The 23,460-nt window shown below is 37.5% G+C and overlaps 1 protein-coding gene across 5 annotated transcripts in view; it reads left to right on the forward strand.

The window, feature by feature from the left end:
- NSUN3 (NOP2/Sun RNA methyltransferase 3) overlaps positions 1-23,460 on the forward strand; it is a 68,836-nt gene that overhangs the window by 24,802 nt on the left and 20,574 nt on the right. For 3 of the 5 annotated variants that reach the window (XM_004035940.5, XM_019024496.4, XM_063703944.1), the window contains 2 exons: positions 6,400-6,554; positions 7,292-7,413. In XM_004035940.5, coding sequence (XP_004035988.3) covers positions 6,400-6,554; positions 7,292-7,413 — 277 coding nt within the window. Of the gene's footprint in view, positions 1-6,399; positions 6,555-7,291; positions 7,414-19,338; positions 22,892-23,460 lie in introns of those variants that run through there. The other 2 variants (XM_055383697.2, XM_063703945.1) reach the window with 2 other exon arrangements.

The raw sequence follows: 23,460 nt of genomic DNA on the forward strand, positions 1-23,460 counted from the left end.
TCTTGGCTCACTGCAGCCTTGGCTTCCTGGGTTCAAGTCATCCTCCCTCCTCAGTCTCCCAGGTAGCTGGGACTGGGCACATGCCACCACACCTGGCTAATTTTTGTATTTTTTGTAGAGATGGGGTTTCACTATGTTGCCCAGGCTGGCCTCGACCTCCTGGGCTCAAGCAGTCTGCCTGCCTTGACCTCCCAAAATGCTGGGATTACAGATGTGAGCCACTGAGCCCAATAGTGATAACTTTTTGATATCTGGTTAGTAGAGAAGACTGAAAAGACTCCTTTCTTGGTTTAATTGCTTTTGCTCTCCTTCCTGCTTCTTCATCTCTAGTCCTTTTTGCATATTCTACAGGTGTCTCTTTTTCCTTTCTCTTCCCCTGCTCCTTTTCATCCTTCAGATTATACTTCAGGATTTAATTTTCCTGGAATGCCTTCTCTGAACTCCCTGCATTAGGTTCATCTTCTTTGTGGTAATGAAAATAATAACCATTTTGTAACACTTTGTATGTGCTAAGGACTATGTTAATCACATTGCTTAAATCTCTGCTTTTCAAACTTTTTTTAGTAGTCTCTGCTTCCAACATCTTGTTTTTTATTTATTTTTTCTTTCTCTCACTTTCTCCCAACAACTTTTGTTATATCCTCATATATAAATCTTTCTAAAGTCCTAGGGCTCTGAGGAACTGTGACTATCACTGATGACCATTATTTAACTCTCCAGCTCTGTGAGTTGGGTATTATTATTCCCATTTTAAAGAGTTATCTGAGACAAGGAGAAGTACCAAATTGCCTAAGGTAACTGGCAGAGCTGGGATCTGAACTCAAGTTTTCATTGTTGTAGTTGTGCTATTGACTATTCTAGGGTCTCTCAGTAATACACAAATGCTGACTTCTGTAGCATCCTCTGTTAGTGTCCTGGAGCATAGGGACAGATCCTTTTTTTTTTTTTTTTTTTTAGACATAGAGTCTCTCTCTGTCGCCTAGGCTGGGGTGCAATGGTGTGATCTTGGGTCACTGCAGTCTCTGCCTCCTTGGTTCAAGCAATTCTCATGCCTCAGCCTCCTGAGTAGCTGGGATTATAGGCACATGCCACCATACCTAATTTTTGTATCTTTAGTGGAAATGGGGTTTCACCATATTGGCCAGGCTGGTCTCGAGCTCCTGACCTCAGGTGATCCACCGGCCTCGGCCTCCCAAAGTGCTGGGATTACAGGCATGAGCCCCCACACCTGGCCCAGATTATTATTTATCTTTGTGTCTGCAGCAAATAGCACTGGCCTAGTCCATAACAAGTCCTTAATAAACCAGAATCTGAAAGTGGTTGTACTCTCAAGTGAATTTTAATCTAATGTCAACAACATTTTAACAAATTAATCATTGCCATTTTGTTCTTTTGTGAATTTGTAACATTGCTTCCAGGTAAGTTTAAAGAAACTTACCATTATCCTTTGCAGCACTTTTTTTTTTACAGATAATCAGGCATGAGTGGGGCAGGAGAGGGCTAACCCCCACCTACCAGGAATGTCAGGCAATCATCAGGCGATGACTTGGCTGTTATCACACTGCCTCTCTAAAAATGATAATTGGCAGCCAGTGCCAGGGAGAGGCAATTTCCTGATGCTCCACAGTTGTCACACTAAAGTGATAATTCATCACAGGCACCAGGGAGAAGCAATTTCCCAAACAGATAAAAACATTTGAAATTGGTAATCAGCTTCCAATAAAATCTCAGGAATTAGGCAAGTGAGCTCAAGCATGTGCATAAAGAGACAAAATGGCAGAGTGTGACCTTCTGGGGGCATTCCACTGAAAAGGGAAGAAAGCCTCAGGTGAGCATGCATACAAGTTTCTAAACACACTGTGCGTGCTCACCTTCCAAGTGTAAGGAGGGCACTGTGCATGTGGGGAGCTCACCCTTAAGGAAGAATGAAGGAAGAGGGGTGCAAGACACCGGAAGTGGGCCAGTGTATAAAGTCCTAGGATTAAGGTTAAACGGGGCACTTGACCTCCAGAGTACTCGCTTGGGTCTCTTCCAAGTGAACTGTCCTTTCTTTCTTGCTCTAAAGCTTGTGAATAAACTTCCACTCTTGGTCTTAAACTTGGCTTGGTCTCTTTTTCTGCCTTATGCCCCTCAGTCTAATTCTTTCTTCTGAGGAGGCAAGAATTGAAGTTGCTGCAGACCCATATGGATTTACCTCCCACTAACACTTTTAGTACATAGGACAGTATCATTATTCCAATTATAATATTGAGAGGAACATAGAAAATGATCATAAATTATAGCTTATGGCTCCAAAGAATAATTGGAAAAACTGGAAAGAAGGCAAGATTATTGTTTTTAAGTTAGGTCTACTAAAATAAATGAATGAATGAAACTACCAATTTCAGTTTCTTTCCTTGGACCAAAGATTGCCGTGTACAAATGCTAAATCCTCAGGAATTTGTTAAATTTGCCCCTTTTCCTGTTAAGATGAAAAAAAAATTAAGATTTGGTTGTTTTTGACAATTTAAGCACAAAATTGTCTCAATGTAGTAAGTGTTAGTATATATATGAAACTTGCATTGTGACACTTTATATTTCATATTTTTAAAAAGTTTAACCAACCTAAGACCATTTCAAATAAAATCTACGTGTAAGCGATAATTCTGCTGGAAGCTATTTTAAAATGCTGACTTGAGAATCTTGACTCAGACTATATATAATTTAATGAAAAGCTGCCCTGATCTTCAGTCGTAATAATTTAAATATTCATTATTATAATGCCATGCTTCAATCAAGTCATCTACATTTAATGTGCACATACTAAATGCAAGGTATTGGATGGTATGTGTATAGAGGTAAGGGATATAGAAATGACGAAGACTTCTGTTTCCTGCGGTGTGACAGACTGGGTACCCTAACCAACCCCCCTTAAGAAAATAACTAAAAATGTAGGATATAATATTAAACAAAAATTTTTAAATGCATCAATTATCTTTAAATACGTAGTGGCCAAAACCTAAGAGATAGTGGGAACCTTGAAGGTAAATTACGTACTGAAGCTGGCTTTTGACCTAAGAACATTTTCTTAACATGAAAAACTTACATGTTTTTTATTGCTTCATGAGAGTGAAGGAATAAAAAACAAAGCCAGAGCCTACCCAAGTGGAGCATCTAATAGAAGATTCACTTACATCAAGCTGGGATTCAAAGTGCTATACCCACCATATAAGGTAAACCAGGAAGAAATTGTCCTCTCCAAATAACTGCAAGGAAAACTGCCTGTCTTCAACTTTGATGCCATGTTCCTCTCAATATTGTAATTGGAATAATGATACTGTCCTATGTACTAAAAGTGTTAGTGGGAGGTAAATCCATATGGGTCTGCAGCAACTTCAATTCTTGCCTCCTCAGAAAGTATGCTTCGAAATCATTACAGTGAAGTTGCAGAACACTGAAAATGAAGAGAAGACCTTAATAGCAACCAGAAAGAATGGAGAGCTTACTTTCAAAGGAACGATGGACAGAGGGTTGACTCATGAGAACCAGCGTTCAAAGGAATATAAAAGATGACTGTCAATCCAGAAATATATTCAGTCAATAATGCTCCTGAAGAGCAAAAGCAAAATAGAGAAAGAGAGAGAGAGAGATTAAGAGTTTTTCACCAACAATTCTGAAGGATATGCTTCAGGAAAAAAGAAAGCCATCCAAGATGGAAGATAGGAGTTAGAAAAAAAATGAATAGCAAAGGTGGGATATTATGTGGGGAATGCCTAACCATCTTTGGCTGTATAAGACCATGATAATGTTTTGTGGTGTCCAAAAATGTAAGTCAAAAGAAAACCCAGATATACAATAACAGTAGCATCTAAAGCAAGTGTTACGAGATTCTTGTATCTTTTAGGAAAGTTGGTGAAAATTGACTTAGCTTAGATTTTTCTTAACACGTGCATGTTAAAAGTCTTTTGGGTTACCACTAGAAAAGTCAAAATAGAATGTAAAACATTTAAACTAGAAAAAGAGGAAAGTTGAGTGAAAGGTGAGTAAGACCTCTTTTCTCTGAGGCCCTTAGTATTTGATAGGCAGTGGTGAACAATGGCAGGGGTGACTTTGGGGGTTATCTTGTGGACCCAGCTTATGCATCACTACAGATATGTTTGGCTTCATCTTTACTCCCATCCCTCACCTCATGGCTGGAGCCACTTGAATTGTTTCCAGAGACTGGAGAAACCCTAGCAAAGGCTCATGCCATTCATGCAGTTATCTTCTGCTAATGCTACCACTGCCACAAATTGAAGAGCCTCCCGATGAGTGCCAGGTGACAAGCAGAGATCACCTCACCTGTATGCTTGCAATACCTGGCCTTGAGTACTGTCTGGTTTTTTTTAGCAGTTGCCTGAAGGGGTCAGGTACACAACCCCAAAGTTGGTAGAAGTTACCAGCTCTTGTTATGGACTTTAACCAATGAGAGAAAGAGACAAAAAGCAGCCAGCAGATTGTTCTTCCTCCTTGCTCCACTAACCTCCAGTTCCTGAGAAGGCTCTGTAATTTCAAACTGTAGAGTTGCCCTGAGAGACTGACCAAAGCTCTAGGCAGCTTGATTACAAATCCTCCTGTATCTGTCATGCTACTTCCATGATTTACTTCCTTTTTTCTCTCACTTTTGCTTCCTTAGAATTGCACCCTGTCCATACCATGAACTTCTGTCTTACATTGTTTTCTAGTGATTTCAAGCTAAGACGAGGGCTTTTAGACACCTATTTAAGTTCCATTAGTGAGTCCTCCAAAAGACACCCAAAATAAACATGAAAACTAGCTGTACAGATGTGCTTTAAGATGATTTTCTACTCTTCTTCTCAACAAAATTGATGCCATCTCCTGAGTGTCTTCCCTATAGAAATATGGAGCCCTGGGCCGGGCACGGTGGCTCATGCCTGTAATCCCAGCACGATGGGAGGCCGAGGTAGGTAGGTCACCTGAGGTCAGGAGTTCCAGACCAGCCTGGCCAACATGGCGAAACCCCGTCTCTACTAAAAATACAAAAATTTAAAAATACAAAAATTAGCCAGACATGGTGATGCACACCTGTAATCCCACCTACTTGGGAGGCTGAGGCAGGAGAATCGCTTGAACCTGGGAGTCAGAGGTTGCAGTGAGCCGAGATCATGCCACTGAACTTCAGCCTGGGCAACTGAGCGAGACTGCATCTCAAAAAAAAAAAAAAGAAAAGAAATATGGAGCCCTCATAGTAGAGAAGGTAAGCCATACACAGAAACACCTCTCATGTGAGATAAATAAGAGAAGTACTGAGTATGTTTGGGAAATGGAATAGTCCATCAAGTTTGGTAGAGCACAGAGTATACTGGGGAAATAGTGGGAGATTAAAATGGAAACATTGTCCTGAGGTCTGGCTATTATGGACCTTGATTTAAGGACTCTGCATTTGAACTTTACTCAGTGGATGATGGGAAGTCACTAAAAGTTTTTTTTTTTTACTTTTTAACAGTGGAATGACAATCAGAAAAAAAAAAATATGTAACTGGGCATGTCCCTGTGGAGACACTGAAAGCCTGTGGTGTTGTTAAAATACATATACACATACATATGCATATATGTATGTGTATATGTATGTATGTATGTATTTTAGCAAAGGCTTTACAATGTTTTTTCCCTTCTACGTTAAAATGTAATGTTCAGTTAGTTCTCTAGTATTGTTTCCTTGGTAACCTGACAGAGATTGTCACTATGTTTCTAGGCAAGATTGCTTACGATAAAGATGACCCTGATTGGTAAACTGCATGTGGGCTGGGAGAAAGAATAAATAACCCCTAGAGACCTGATAGAGGTGCCATGCTTTGGGTCTTCTGAGTGCAGTGATTCTTATAACTGGGCATGTACCTGTGGAGACACTGAAAGCCTGTGGAGTTTTTAAAAGGAATAATGGTTCCTGTGGGACAGGAAGCTTTTAAGCCAGGACAGTTCCTGCGTCTGCCCCAATGTGAGTTTCATCTTCTTGCACCTGAATTACCACCTGTGTTTACTCTTAAGCGTTAGTTCTTTAGAGTGAGAGCCATGTCTGAGGTATTGGTTGTATAACGTATCTTTAGGAATCTATAATTTTTTATAGGTTTTACCTCTAATAAAATTAAACTTGGTGGAGCAAATGCTGAGAGCTTCTGAGAGACTGTGTAGGCATGACTATTGTAAATGTTTTATGTAGTAGGTATGTGTATCTATATATACATACACATATACCTTATTTCTGTTTTTAAAGCATAAGAAAATTATAATGTTTACCTCTGAGCCCTATTTCTGCATAATTATGATGAGTTAATTTCTTTCTGAAATTTATTTGCTGAAAAGTAGAAATTTAACTGTTCCATTGCCTTCATTTGAAACGTTTTAATCCTTTTTATTTAGGTTATCTTCATTGTAATGAATATGATAGTCTGAGATTGAGGTGGCTGAGGCAGACGTTAGAATCTTTCATCCCACAGCCTTTGATAAATGTAATTAAAGTGTCTGAATTGGATGGCAGAAAAATGGGAGATGCCCAGCCTGAAATGTTTGACAAGGTACTTTTATTACATTGTGACAAACTGATGGACGCCCAGTAATACCACTATTATGTTGCTTTGTGGTTGTTATTTTCCGTCTGTTCTCAGACATAGCCTGATACAGTTTCTCAGTACCCTGGAAAATTTTGATAAAGTGAACATGGAAGCAGTTTTCATTTGATGGTCAGCATGGTTCAAAGGAAGCAGTAACATTGGGATTGAGGATTATAGAATGTTTTATATTGGCAGGTAACTCAAAGATACTCAGGAAAAGATTGGATATTATTTGGGTCAGTACTGTATTGCTTTAATTCAGTAACATTTCATATCAGAGTATGACAGTTGAAGAAAAAGAGGTTATTTCAGTAAGCTGAAATTGAAATATTAGTTCTTAGAAATAAGTACTGAGAATTCAGAAATATATTAATGTCTGATTACAATGAGTAACTTTTGTAAAAATTTTTGCTGTGGTTGTCAAGGATATCAAATAGCATTAGTAGACCTAGTAAACTTTAATTCTCCCATCCTAAGCCCCCAAAAACAAACACTGAAAGTACATGGTAAGTTTTTCTGAAAAGTGTTAGTGAGGAAATGTCATAAGGAAAAACCTACTGTGGTGTATTTTCAGTTAAAAAAGAAATGTTTTTACTTATTTGCTATTTGTTTACCATGTTTTAGAGAACTTCTTTATCTACTTCGTGCCTGAGAATAGATTGTCAGTGCATATTTGCATCACTTGCCTTTTTTTTCTCTAGGTGTTAGTGGATGCTCCGTGTTCAAATGATCGAAGCTGGTTGTTTTCTTCTGACTCTCAGAAGGCATCCTGTAGGATAAGTCAAAGGAGGAATTTGCCTCTTCTACAGATAGAGCTCTTAAGGTAAGGACTGTTAATACAAAAGTGTATTTTGGTGTCTGATGTAATTTACACAGGCATAGTAGAACATGTCAGGCCCCCAGTGGAGGGCTTGCTGTGTAGGTGTCAATGATTATTCCTCCAAAGGCTACACTCAAAAAATTCCCAACTTCTTCCCCTTTATCGCTCATACTGTAATGCTCACCACCCCTCCCTCCACCCCCAGTGACGTGTAGTATTGCTGTGCATTGTCTTTTAAAGGGCATAGGCAATTTTACTGTAGTTCAAAGTTGTTTGCTCACTGGGACCCAAGCCTGGGGGTTCATAGCCCTGTTTCTTTTACCAGAATCTGAGCAGCCCCTTAGGAATAGCTTTGAATCAGGATGCATGTTTTGTTATTGTTCTGGATGAATCAGCCCTAGCAAGTTGTAGCTGGTTGTTAGCGCTTGTCTCCCCTCTGAGAATTTTCCAGAAGGACCTGGCCCCTGAACATTTGGTTTCATTAAGAACACAGCCATTTTGAAACATTATTGTTCGGGTTCCAACAGCGATTTTGACATATGCCCTACTCCCATGTAATTCTCTTGTTTAATGCTAAACCAAATTTTGTTGTTTGTTTGTTTGTTTTTGAGACAGAGTCTCACTCTGTCACCCAGGCTGGAGTGCAGTGGTGCAATCTCGGCTCACTGCAACGTCCACCTCCCAAGTTCAAGCTATTCTCCTGCCTCAGCCTCCTGAGTAGTTAGGATTACAGGTGTGCGCCACCAAGCCTAGCTAATTTTTTTTTTTTTTTTTTTTTTTGTATTTTTAGTAGAGATAGGATTTCACTGTGTTGGTCAGGCTGGCCTTGAACTCCTGACCTCGTAATCTGCTCGCCTTGGCCTCAAAAAGTGCTGGGATTACAGGCGTGAGCCACCACGCCTGGCCACTAAAGCAAAATTATCTATAATATTTAAAATACAATTAAATGGTGCCTTAATCACTCATTACCTCTTACACGTAGAAAGACAGTGAATGACAGTATGCATTTCCAACTTCTGACTGATACACAGCAATAAACATATACCATTACCTAAATATTATAACAAATACTAATACATAGCCTTGTATCAGATTACGTCTCAGCTGATTATGGTGATTCTTGGTAGTACTTATCAGAAGGCTTTTCTGGACATTTCAGCAGTTAGACTATTTGTTTGTATACTTCTGATGTCCACCTTTCATGTAACACTAAGATATTTTGAAAACTTTATACCACCATTCCCTTTTAGCCTTTGGGTTATTAGCTTTGAGATGACCTAGACCCTTCTCTAAATCATTTTTCTCACCTAAGCTGTATTGATTTGGCTTCTTTGTTTTTTTGTGTGTTTGTTTGTTTTTTGAGATAGAGTCTTGCTCTGTCACCCAGACTGTAGTGCAGTGGTGTGATCCTGGCTCACTCCAACATCTACCTCCTGGGTTCAAGTGATTCTCATGCCTCAGCCTCCCAAGTGGCTGGGATTATAGGTGCCCACAACCACGCCTGGCTAATTTTTGTATTTTTAGTAGAGACGGGGGTTTCATCATGTTGACGAGGCTGGTCTCGAACTCCTGACCTCAAGTGATCTGCCCGCCTTGGCCTCCCAAACTGCTGGTATTACAGGCATGAGGCAGCATCCCCCAGCCTCAGTTTCTTAATTATTCCTGCTACACCAGCCTTGCCATTGTTATTCCTTACACCTGTAACAGATACTAAATCTTGTGATGGCTTATTAACATTGTAATCTACATTTTTTAAAACCATAAGTAAGCAAACAGGCTTTCTGAGAATATAATTTTTCTTCTCTATCTGTCTCCTGACAAATCTGCCTCTGACTTCCTTTTCTTTCTATTACCAGGTTTTCTGTGATATATTCTGTCTACTGTTTTTCCTCCCATTTTGTCTCAATTAATTATATTTTATCTTCTGTTTCCTTTATTCTTCCAAACCTATTCTTATTAAAGAACTATTAATTTTTAAAATTTTTAGAATTTTTAAAACATTTTTAATTATACAGGTAACACATGAAACCATTTTCATTGTAAAAAAATAAATCAAATAATACAAATGAAGCAAAAGGCCCTGTTGGCCACATGCCCAACCAAATATCAGCTTTCTTCTCAGAGTTAACTGTTGGATTAGTATCTGCATATAGTGAAATACATTTTAAAATAACTTTTATCATGATATGTATATTCTTCTGTTACATGGTCTTTTTTTTTTTTTAACCAAATATTTCTTAGTCTTTTCCATGTAGGTCTACTTTGTTCTCTTTAACTTACGTGAAACATTCAAGAGGATCTATTGTATTCCTTTTTAATCTTTAATCCTCTATTTCTGGATATTTACATTGTTTTGTTTGTTTGTTTGTTTACTTTTATAAACCATTCTTTAATTTGTCTCATCAGACAGGTCTGCTAGCATTTTTCTTGATTAAATAAATATTGAGAAGTAGAACTGAGGATCAAATACTTTAATAGCTGTGTTGAATTGTTCTCCAGGCTATACCAGTTTATACTCCCTGCTGCACTGGACTTTGCTTACTGCTTGCTCCCTCTTAAAATATTCTCTTCCCTTGACATTTGTGATCAGAGGCTTTCCTGGTTCTCCCTACTTCTCAGTTATGCCTTCTTCATATATTATTTAACTCGCTCCTCATCAGCTCATCCCACAAATTTTGGGTTTCTTTAGCCTACTGATATTGATCCTTTTCTCTATCTGATGGCTTCAACTGATATCTCCCAATACATGAGCTTAGACTATCTCTCAAATATGAATCTAAGCTTAAATCTTTCTCCTTAGCCTCAGACCTACGTATTCAATTACCGATCCGAGATCTCCAGAAACTTAAAACTCAAATAATTAAGATAAAAATCATAATTTCTAATTCTCTTAGGAGAGGGAATCTTCACCAAATCGACAAAACAAAAAATCAGACTAGAAATTCCACCAACCTGCCTCTTCCCCCTCTCTTCTCAATTTTAGTAAATGCCACGCCACCATATATTTGCCTAAGTCAGACACCCATCTCCAGCTTTCCTTTTTCTCATATATTCAATCAATCACTAAGATGTCTCAGTTGTACCTATTACATGTGTCTCAAGTTCACCCAACTCTCTCCATCCTGAATAGCCTAACCTAAGCCACCAGTATTGTCACCTAAATGATTTTAACTGGCCTCTAACTGTCCTACATGTCTCCAGTTGTGAGCCGTACTGCTTGATTCTCCACAGTGAAGCCAGAGTGACGCATCTGAAATGAAAATCTCGTGTCAATTATCCTTCTGGAAATCCTACAGTGGTTCCCCATTACCAGCAAAATTTCACACTCTTTTTTTTTGTTTGTTTGTTTGTTTTAATTTGGGGATTTTCCAGTGAAAACCAGGATTTGCTAGACGAATTCTAAAAGAGCTGCAATACTTCATACTGTTAGTGTAATACTCAAGTCCTCTTTTGACCTGGCCCCTTCTTACTTCAGCAACCTCATTGTCTCAGGACTCCTACTCATTTTGTTGCAACCATGCAGTTTCTCAACAGTCCACACAGTGTCTCATTTCTGAGGCCAGTGCATTTCCTGTTCCTTTTCCTTGAGAGTTATTCTAATTTACACTTCCCTTTCTCCTGGCAAACTCTACTGATTCTTCGGGAATCAGCTCTGATGTCTCCTTACTGAAGCCTTGCCTGACTTCCTAGGAGTGGGGTGGATATTGTCCTCATGTCCTTACCTTCACTTAAAGATACATTTATTGTCAGTTCCTCTGCTACTCAGTTATCTAGTACGTGCCTCTCTTTTTGACAAGACTGTAAGCCCCATGGGAGCAGGGATTGTTTTATTATTTTTATTCCTACCATATAATTTGGTGTCTGGCATGTAGAAAAGATTAAGTAATTGTTTAAAAACAGTATATTACACGGGTTGAGTATTTAGAATTTATAGCTGTAATTAAATTGATAGCACAGTTAATCTGACAAAAATAATGATGTAATCATTATGCTGCATGGTGATTAGGCATAAATGTAAAGCAATTCCCATAATTTATTTTTATTAGTATTGCTTTTACATAGCCAAAACATGGCTATAGATTTTAGTTTTTTTACATCATTTAATAAGCTTTTCTTAATATCGTATAGCATTTCAATCATCATTGCAAAAATCATTCACATGCATAAACCCCAGATAGGCACCTTCTTATGTCCCAGCAACTAAGGCTCTTCTGTAGTGGCCACTCCTCTCTTCCATCATCTTACTTCCCTAAAGGAATGGTTTTAGTAGCACATCACTTCAGTAGCAAATTGGCAGGGCACAAAACTGACATCACATTGAATGTAGGTTTTCATGTAATCATATGAGATTGGGAAAGGCTGTCGCACCAGCCATCTCCCATTCTTTTCCTTCAGCAGCTGCTCTACATTCCCTGCCTCTGCTTCCTGGCCTGCCTGAGAGGTTTTGGAATGACTTGAAGCAGCCAAAATTCCGAGTCCCTTGGCTATATGATTATGATGACAAAGGGGAGAGAGCAAGATACCCAAGCTATAGGCAGAGAAAATGATCGGAGTCCTGACATCTACAAGTCTTGGGGTTAAAAAGATAAGGGGAAAAAAAAATGATGATACCAGACACAATCTCTCTCTTATCTCCTGCCCTTGACTTCAAAAAATGAAAAAACAAAAAGACTATAGCAATTTTATCATCAGGAATAGCTCTGTTTTATCACTATCTCACTACCTAGAATTTCCTCTTGCCTGTCTTCCAGTCTTTCCTCAGCTAGCTAGTTATTGCATTACCTTTCGTTAACAAAAGGCAATCCTTTTATTTCACAATGTGAAATAAAAGGTTTTAAAATGCAGGCATGCAAGAGAGTAAAAACATTAATGTGTATGAGTTTCATTCATATGAAGGATTGATTGCAGATCCTTATTTTCATTTACAAAGAGCAATTGGAATGCTCTTTGGGGCATTGTCTGGCCCCATATTTTGAGCAGAAGATGGCACTCAGAAGTGAGAAAAGGAGTGGAAAAGATAGTGAAGAGGTAAATAAGGGAAACTTTCTGATTGTACTATTTTCCAAAGGCTAGACTTGTATGTACATTGTCTGTTGACAGATATGGTGCTCAAAGATACTTTATACACATGAGAACTTACACAGCCTTTAAAAGCAAGGACATTCTGTCATTTACTACAACATAGGTGGGACAGTAGGACATTATGTTAAGTGAAATAAGCCAGAAACAGAAAGATAGATACCATATGATCTCACTTCCGTGTGGAATCTAAGAGTTGATCTCATAGAAATAGCATATAAAGGTGGTTACTGGAGGCTGAGGGTGAAGGGAAGGATGGGGAAAGGTAAGACATTGATCAAAGTCTAACTCTCGGTTAGACTGAAGGAATAAGTTATAATGATCTGTCGCGCTACGTGGTGACCACAGTTAATTATGTATATTTCAAAATTGCTAAAAGAATAGATTTGTAATATTCTTATCACAAAAGAATGATAGGTTGGTGGGGTGATAGATATGCTAATTAGCTAGATTGACTCTTTCTACAATGTATACATAGACCAAGATATCACATTATACTCCATAAATATTTACAATTATTATTTTTCAGTTTTTAAAAAGGTATTTATGCCCTTTATGACTGCGTGAAGGCATGCAGTCACTTTACGAGAAATATTTATGTTACATAAGCAGTCTACACAGTGTTCAGAATTTCAGGTTTTGGAAAGACAGTGTCCTATAACCGTATACTCTACAACTCAATACTAATCTGGCACATTTTTATGAAAGTTAATGTCTTATTTGATAAAAGTTTTTTTATGTTAATTTTTTTTTAATTTTTATTTAAAAAAATATTTTAGAGAGAGGGTCTTGCTCTGTCTCCCAGGCTAAAGTGCAGCAGTGGTGCGATCATAACTCACTGCAGCCTCAATCTCCTGGGCTCAGGTGATCCTCTCACCTAAGCCTCCTGAACAGCTGATACTACAGATGCATGCTACCACACTTGGCTAATTTTTAAATTCTTTTCTAGAGACAGGGTCTCACTGTATTCCCCAGGCTGTTCTCGAACTCCTGGCTCTAAGTGATCCTGACTCTTTGGCCTCCCAAGTGCTGAGACCATAAGCACGAGCCACTGTGCCCAGCACTGATGTTAAATTTTTTTTTTAAACTGTTAGTAGATATGTAATACTTCTTAAAATTTTTTAAAATTAATGTACATATAGCAGTATATATAATGATAAAAATAGTAATCTAACTAGTTTTCTGTTTTTTTTAATATGAAAAACTTATTGGAAGGCACAATGATGACAGGAGAAAGATCTCAAAACAATATGAGTTCTTTGTATACTTAAAGACTCTTTGATTTATCCATATAGAGGTAGAAGAATTAGAATTTTCTATTGAATTTACAGAACACAAAGATAAAAGTTACATAAAATTTTCTCACACATCTGTCCCAAAGCTATTTTCAGGAGATGAGAATGAGGGGCAAGGATAAAAGGAATAATTGAACGTAAACCAGTTCTATGAATGGAATGCTACTTAAAAGTATGCCTTTATTATCATTTCTCAAAATAATTTTTGAGCCAGTCATTCCTGTTACATGCTATGTATGTTCATACTATATAATCAAATTCTTTTGCCTCATTTGTATTTAAATGTATTAGGAAAAATAAAGTGGGAAAATATACTGAAAATGAAATACATGTAGTCTTTAGAAAGTGACTATGATATTTGTATAAGAGAAGTTTACCGGATTTTTAGGTGGGAAAGCACTAACTGAAGAATATGATTTATAACAAAAATAAAGGTAACTTATTGCAGTAATGTATCATGTCATTCATTTCCTAGGAGAAAATCAATCACATTTAAAATACTGACCCCTTCTGGTTTTCTTTTCTCACTACTTGACAAGTAAAATCCATTTGTGAGCTCATTGAAAAAGGAAGCTTAGATTATTCGGTAACGTTTTGAAAATTTGTATGAATCATCCAGATAACAATCCTTAAAAAGTGGTACTCTGACAGCAAGAATTGTGTTTTGAAAGAAACATTAAAAAAAAAAAAAAAACACTAACGTCTATTCTCTGATGCACTGGAGCTAAGATAAGGAATACCTAGTGACTGTGCAGCATGGCCTTCATCATTCATCAACATAGTGACCAAAAAATTGATGTGTTTATATTGGAAAAATAATATTTGAATATGTGGGGCTATCAGAATGGAAGATTTCCACCACTGCTTCAGCTATGTATATGTTTTCTTTTTAAAGTTTTAATAATTCAGTTCATGTCGCATACTGTCATTGTATGCTTATTCATATGTTTGGAATCCAGAAAACAAAAGCAAACTACTATTAACAACTACTACAATTACTACTAATAATTATTTTCTTCCTCTTTCTGTTCTTCCTCCTCTGTATTCTTCATCTTGTTTCCTTTTTCTTTAAGTTTAGGTGGCAGTAGTCAGAGGTTATGAAATTTAAAATGTGCAATTTGTTTGCAGAAAGTACACACTTCTTTTTAACAAGAGTTTACTGATCAAAGTATTACACATTCAATGAAATGGTAAAAGATTGAGGAGCCATCCAAAGCTATAATTTGTAACTATTGTATTTTCTTTCATAAAAAATGTGTCAAATATATATTGACAATATGAATACAATCTTGAAAATAAGATGTTATCAGCATTTATTAATTTATTTACATTATCTACTTTTTAAAATTTATTTATTTATTTATTTATTTTGAGAGAGAGTCTCACTCTGTTGCCCAGGCTGGAGTGCAGTGGCATGATCTCAGCTCACTGCAACCTCCGCCTCCCGGATTCAAGCAATTCTCATGCCTCAGACTCTCGAGTAGCTGGGATTACAGGTGTCTGCCACCATACCTGGCTACTTTTTGTATTTTTAGCAGAGATGGGGTTTTACCATGTTGGCCTGGCTGGTTTCAAACTCCCAACCTCAGGTAACCCACCTTCCTTGGCCTCCCAAAGTGCTGGGATTACAGGCATGAGCCACCATGCCTGGCCTAACATTACCTACTTTGTACTGGGAAATTAGCTAAGCATTGCAGATTTTAAAATATGGAAATGATTCTTGTTCTCAAGGTCCTCAGGCCAGTTATCGTAAAATGTGGTAAGACCTATAATAGAGAGAACAGTTAGGGTGCTGGGGGAATAGAGGGAAGGATGCCTAACTTTATTCTTGTTAACAATGGAGTACAAAATAAGCAACAGGTAAATATTTAAACTAAAGAGATTTGTTTAATACACAATATTATTATACTATAGTATAATAATATACAATAGAGTATAATATACTGGAGCTAAGATACATATATGTATTGATTTATTTATTACCCTTGGCTGCTATAGTATGTAGAGTAATTTATATATATATACTATATATAGTATATATATAGTATATATATAGTGTATATATAGTATATATATAGTGTGTGTATATATATAGTAATTTATATATATATAGTATGTAGAGTAATTTATTTATTTATTACCCTTGGCTGCTATAGTATGTAGAGTAATAGGAATCATAATGATATACAATTGATATCTTTTTCCACTTAGTTTATCATGAACATTTCAATTATTCAATAGTCTTTGAAAACATGCCATTCCTTCATTTATTCAGGTAGTTAGGAATATCTAAAACTCTCCTTTCCTTACACGATCTGATTAATGCAAGAAATAGTACAAAAATGTATCCTAATGGAGATTAAAAGATCAACTTTTTAAAGTTCCAGGCAAGAGCCTGATAACTCTTTGGGAAGGAGTTATGGCAGCTGGCCTGTGATCCATTTCTGTTTTGATTTCCAGGGGGATACTCCTAAGGAAAGAAAGAAGGCAGGTGACCCAATTAAATCTTCTCATAAACATGTAGATAATTGGCCTCCTTGGTAAATAGACTAATGAGTTTTGCTAAGAGGATAGTTCTTATTTATGGCATGCTTTAAGCAGAATGTTCCTGGTTAGGATTGCCTATGGTAAATACAAACTAGCATCTATATAGATTTATGGGGCATGGCTTCCTAGAGATTCCACGTATCAACTTCATAAGGTATGTTGTGACATAACCTAAATGCTCCCCATTGTGTGAGGCGACCTGTGAACATGATTTAGAGAATTCATCTATTCTGAGTTAGAAAGCCCATACCCAATACTGGTAGCAAGACCTGGGGAGCTACATCAGCTGTCCCAGACCTTTCTCTGCTTCTCTTGTGCCACTTGATTGCCTGTATACTTAAAATTATTATTAAATAGTAAAGCTTGATAGTGGATAAGGTCTCTGGTCTGTGTGAATCTGATTTGACAATTTGATCTTTTATGTTAGCTCACTCCTGAACCGCAACCAGGCCTCTGTGATGAAGCTGAATTGAGGGGCATGATTTGGACCTGAGTCCCAGTTGCAAGCTTTTTATTCCAGTCCCACGTCTAAATCTTGGGATTCAATCAACTCTTCCAACCAGCTATTAGACAGAAAATAAAAGCCTTGCCCCTTACATGCTTGGCATGGAAACATGATTAAGAGGATGAGGGGATAGCTTGTTCCATAATTTAGCACAACAGTTATATATATACAGTGGAGAGCTACTGAAATATTTCTAATAATGAAATTAAATAATTACATTTATTTTAGAAAGATTATTACACATAGAGGGTAGACACAAGAGAGCAAACAGAGAGAGAAGAAAGCAATTGGGAGTAAATAATTAGGAAGTTATGGAATTTTTCCTGATGAGCAATGATTATCAATGGATTAATGTTAGAAGAAAGCAGTCTTCAAAATAAGATGATACTTTAAGCGTTTCATTAACTCACCATAGTTTATTCAATTTGTAAAATACCACGGATGTTAACAAGAGTTTAACATCTTTTTTTCTTAATAATTTGAAAAGCTTTTAATGGATATTTTACAAAACAAAACTGAGCCAATAAGTATAATAAGTATATTTAAGTATTTGAAACATGGGAGCACATAAATTCTTCTAGTTTAAAAAATTTGAACTGACTTTTCAAGATTTCTAAAGAGTGACCATTGCGTGCAGCAGAGGATGACCTGGCTATTCTGGGAAAAGGTGCGTCTTTGTCACTTGAGCATTCTTAGTTATCTCTTGGTGCTCTGTGTTCTTTTTGCCTCCCCCGAATCTTCTTTCTGTGGGAACAACGACTTTTATGATCCAAAGGATTGGACCTTGGGCTGAAAAACCACAATCCAGCCTATCCGTTAAGAGTCCCTGTGACTCTTCTTCTGTCAGCAAGATTTTCCTGGCATTTGGCCTCATTCTGCCGCTTACTACAGGAATTTGAACTTACCATGCCATTGACCTAAATGGAGTCACTAAAATGCCTTTAGTAAATTTTGTAGGCTTTTATTTCTTTTTTAGTCTGGCTACTGCAGGAGTCAAATGACTTCTTTAGGAAAAGATGGTCATTTTTTTTCCTCCAAAGATTTATTTAGGACATTGGCGTTCAAACTCTGTTCTGTGAAGATGTAGGGTTTCTGTGGAATCACTTGAGGAGCTGTCTTGAAGGAATAGATAGGGATGAACCGGAGACCCCCTTAGTCTGGCACACCAAATCTAACTAGAGGCAGGGTATCTTTTTTCCGGTTAAGCATGTAGCATTTCACTTGAAGAAAGTTTCTTCTTAACACACACACATACACACACACACACGGTTTGAATAAACCCTTTTAAATCATTAAAATCAACTATAAGCAATCTCCATTCATAAGCACATTTGCCATGGGACAAAATCAGGTCAATTCTGGTGGTTTTCTTGAAGGCTTTTCTTTTTTTTTTCATTTGTGTGAGTTAAGAGGCAATGGTTGCTAGGTCAAAGACCCTACCTTGAAGTTAGGCAGGCCTAATGTGGGTTTGTTGTCACTCTTTGCTCACCTAAGCAACACAAAATGAGATCCTTATGTTCAATTTTAGTGGAGCAGTTTTAATCCCTACTGTTCCATACTCATATTAATGAGGCAATGAACTGTTAAGAAGAGGTAGTAAATGTGAAGTCTCCAAGTGGAAACCAATAATAAATATGTTAAAATTTGTCATTTATAATCTATTTCAAAAATCTAATGTCATTACTCTGTTGTACTAGTACTTTATAAGAAATATTGAATATAAATATAAAGAAATATTCTTTATAAGAAATATTGCTTCTTCAAGGTAAAAACTTACTGTCAGTGGAAAGAAGATAATTATCAGCATTTGTTTTTGTTTCTAAGTCTGACAAAAGAATAGCCGCTGGGTATGGTATCTCTGAAAACGGCAAGCTTGGTCATGTTTCTTTATCTTGAATTTACAGAAGTCTTTTGATAATAAACAGTGTGATATCTAGAAATTTGATTACTTACTGTGAGCACAGTGAAGGCTACCCTCAGGCTTGTAAAATAATACTTTTAAAACTGATGACGGCATTAGGTAACTATCAACCTAGAAATGTCTGTGTTTTAGATGCTTATAGTACCCTGAAACTTAATTTTAAATCTGCATCTATTTGATAGATTGTACATGAGCTTCAACTTTTCACCTTAATGTTTTCTTTGGTCGTAGTGTATAATAGTGGTCGGGGTTTTTTTTGTATTTGCTTTCTTGCCCAGACTGCTGTTTGCCAGCAGAAATAGTAAACTGATAGAAACAGGGTGAAATGATGAGAAACAGGCAGTGGAAAAATGAAAGAAATGGGAACTGCTGAAAAGGAACAAAAACAGAAATACTGGAAAGGAATACTGGAAGTCAACAATGTAGTATTTAAAAAAATGAAATGGAAAGGAAAAGTAAATGAAGAAAAAATTCCCAGAATGCTTCAGGGAAGAAAAGAAATGGTTAAAGATGTGGTTTTACCATTTGTTAAATTATATTGTAGCAATTAAAACATTTCTTTTTTTTTTTTCTTGAGACAGGTGCACTGGCACAATCTCAGCTCACTGCAACCGCCACCTCCCACGCTCAAGCAGTCTTCCCACCTCAGCCTCCCAAGTAGTTTGAACAATAGGTATACACCAGCTAATTGTATTTTTTGTAGAAATGAGGTTTTGCCATGTTGCTCAGGCTGGTCTCAAACTCCTGGGCTCAAGCGATCCACCTGCCTTGGCCTCCCAAAGTTCTGGGATTACGGGCATGAATCACTGTGCCTGGCCTAATTAAAATATTTCTATTGCTGTATCAAATTAGGCATATATATGTTTTGTTGTTGTTGTTTTGTTTTTGTTGTTGTTGTTTGTTTTGAGGTGGAGTCTCACTCTGTCGTCCAGGAGTGCAGTGGTGTGATCATGCCGCCTTGACCTCCTGGGCCCAAGTGATCCTCCTGTCTCAGCTTTCTGAGTAGCTGGGACCACAGCATGTGCCACCACACCTGGCTAATTTTTTATTTTTTGTAGAAACAGGGGTCTCTCTATGTTACCCAGGCTGGTCTCAAACTCCTGTACTCAAGTAGTCCTCTTGCCTTGGCCTCTGAAAGTGCTGGGATTATAGGTGTGAGCCACCATGCCAGGCTAATTTTTTTTTTTACTAGATTAATTTTCTTTAAATCAGACAGTCTACTGTCTCCTGCCCCACTCTCCCAAACTCTGTTAGGTTTCCCTTTTGTTACTAGAAAGGCAGTGTAAGGGACAACTGACATTTTTAAATGTCTTAATGGTATTTTGGGGACACCATATCTCAATTTTAAAACAGTGACCATGTTCCATAAAGTCAAGTTTACTTTAAAAAGGTTACCAAACTGTTCTACTCAATCAGAAATGAGACCACAATTGCTAAGTAGCTGCCCTCATTAACAGGCTATTTTACTTTCTGTAGGAATTTATTATTTACGACCCAGTTGGCAGGAAGAAAAACCATTCTCATTTTTATAAATTACTTGTTAGCAGAAGCTTTTTTTTTTTCCTTTTTTTTTTTTTCAGATAAAGCCTCTGGCCTCTATCATTTCCATTTGTTCTATAACATAAAAGTTAGAGGTTGCTTCAACTATTCTCTACTCAGAATTTTTTTTGATAAAATTTTTATTTTGATATAATTTTAAACTTAGAAAAAAATGTAAGAATAGTACAAGGAGCTCCTGTGTGCTCTTTATAGAGATTCATCAACTGTTTTACATTTCACCACATTTACATTTTTTTTATTATTATACTTTAAGTTCTGTGATACATGTGCAGAACTCTATTCAGAATTTTTGTTAGTTTCAATTAAATATATTTCTTTGTTTTACACTGAAAATTCTCTTCCTGACCTGCCTCTTAATAAAGGTAGCATTTATTTGTTTTTTGTTTGTTTGTTTTATTTTATTTTGAGACGGAGTCTTGCTCTGTTGCCAGGCTGGAGTGCAGTGGCACGATCTTGGCTCACTGCAACCTCCACCTTTCAGGTTCAAGTGATTCTCCTGCCTCAGCCTCCCGAGTAGCTGGGACTACAGGCTCACGCCACCATGCCCAGCTGTTTTTTACTTTTAGTAGAGATGGGGTTTCACCATTTGGGCCAGGATGGTCTTGATCTCTTGACCTTGTGATCCACCCACCTCAGCTTCCCAAAGTGCTGGGATTACAGGTGTGAGCCACCGCGCCTGGCCTTTTTATTTTATTTTTTTGAGACACAGTCTTGCTCTGTTGCCCAGGCTGGAGTGCAATGGCACAGTCTCAGCTTACTGCTCACTAAGGCGGAGGCCTCCCGGGTTCCAGCAATTCTCCTGCCTCAGCCTCCCAAGTAGCTGAGATTATAGGCACCCACCACAACACCTGGCTAATTTTTTGTATTTAGTAGAGACGGGGTTTCACCATGTTGGTCAGGCTGGTCTCGAACTCCTGACCTCAGGTGATTCACCCAACTCGGCCTCCCAAAGTTCTGGGATTACTGGCGTGAGCCACTGCACCCAGCCCATTCATTTATTTTATAAATATGTTTTAAAAATATAGTTTCCAGTTGTGCTGTATGTAAAAAATACAGAATGAATGCAACACAAACCCTGTTTTCAAGCAGCTAAAAATTTATTCCTTGGGAAAAACAGAATAGGGAGAAACTCCATGGAGAATCAATGAAAGTTTCAAAGACTGAGCTCTGAAGTGGGTCTAGGTGAAGAGACCATTTTTATTCACTTTTTTTCTAAGTGACTACAAGCTCATTCACCTAGTTAAAAGGAAATTTTATGATTTTTGTGGCAATTTGTGTAAGCATTAGAACTTTCTAAGCATCTAGAAAGAAGAGGCAAATAATCAATTTTAATTCCTTGATTTGGTAGTTAATTACACAAGAGTGTATCTTGCTTTGAAGGGGCAGAAGTATTGCTAGCTATGTATCGGAGTTTGGTCAGAGTAAAATCTCCACAAATGATATAAGAGATTTATTATTGGAATTAGATATTATTTAATTAAGGGAGCTGTTTAAGTAGTCTGTTTTATTGCGTCACTACTTCTGGTGGTAGGCTTTAAGTGAGCAGGGCTGGCAGTTAGCACGTGAGGTTAGCGGGGAGTAAAGACACACTAGAATCCACGAAGACAAAAGATGAAACACGTCTCTTCTCTGCACATCCAGTTTGATGATGTGAGCGATCTGCAGAAAAGCTGGTGGATTCCACCATGGACCTGCACAGGAACCTGGTCCAGAATTTGGAAGAGCTGAAGGAAGGTCCTGTGATTCCTGGAGGAGCTGTGGGCACAGTTGCTGCCCTTACCTACATGTTGAGCCACTGGATGTGTAACAATCTATGTGTACACTAAGCTCAAGGAGTTTTTGACGATTACATAGCAAAGTTACCAAGATATATGACATTTTATTACCCCAGAAAGATTCTGAGTACGCCTTCAGAATTCATTGTTCCCTTCATCAAAAGCAGTTATTTTTCTGATTTCTTTTTACCATAGATTAGTTTTACCTGTTCTCAAACTTAAAAAGGTAATGAAATAGCATGTACTCTTTTATCTGGAATTTTTCTCTCAGCATAGTATTTTTGAAGTTTATTCATAGTGTGTGTCTCAAAAGTTTGCTCCTTTTTATTGGGTCAGGTGTAAAAGTGGTATTTTTGCTTTTGGCTTAACTCCCATTGTCTGGACAAGAACATTTACTTAGAAGTGCGTGAATAAGGCTTGAGGCCACTGTATTATTCCTGGAAGAGCTGCCTCCTTAGAGATAACTTTCAGTGATAGGAAGTTATCAGTGATAACTTTGGGTTACAAAATCTTTTCAACCCTGTGAGGCCCAAATTGCTGAATTCTCAGTAGGCTTGGATTTCAACACACAGAGAGCATTCCTGAGCAGAGCTGTGTTCTTCCATCTCAGCATCCAAATCCCTCAGATCTTTCCTGAGCTTTCTCTCATTAACATACACTAACATGTTACAATTTTCTTCTAGTTATCCTAGAGTTATGTAAATGTTGTTAGTATATAGTCTCTCTTCCAAGATATAATAAACAATGATTTTATTAAATGTTTTGGCATGGCACAGTAAGAATCACTGACTATATTAGAGTTCTCCAGAGAAAAAGAGTGGAGATATACATGTATATATATATATACACACACACACACACACACACACACATGCATATATATATACACACACATATATATGTATGCGCATATATACGTGTGTGTGTGTGTGTGTGTATGTGTGTATATATCTGCTTTGACTCCTTCCTACTAGTTGCAATGCAGATTAAACAGCAAGAACTGGGATAACCACCCTGGATTGTGAGGTTGAAGACTGGGCCTGGATCCCTGATGATTCTGGAGTCTGGCCATCTACTAATTACCTGGACAACCTTGGGAAGCCATCATAGTACAAACATAGATGATTACATAAACCTAGATGATATAGCCTACTACTACACACCTAGGCTATATGGTATAGCCTGTTGCTCCTAGGCTATAAACCTGTACAACAAGTTACTGTACTGAATACTTGTAGGCATTTGTAACACAGTGGTATTTGTGTATCTAAACATACCAAAATGGAAAAGGTACAGTAAAAATATGCTATAAAAGATGAAAAAAATTGTACACCTGTATAAGGAGCTTGCCATGAAGGGAGCTTGCAG

Source organism: Gorilla gorilla, chromosome 2 (assembly GCF_029281585.2).
Source record: "Gorilla gorilla gorilla isolate KB3781 chromosome 2, NHGRI_mGorGor1-v2.1_pri, whole genome shotgun sequence".
Classification (NCBI taxonomy): Eukaryota; Metazoa; Chordata; class Mammalia; order Primates; family Hominidae; genus Gorilla; species Gorilla gorilla.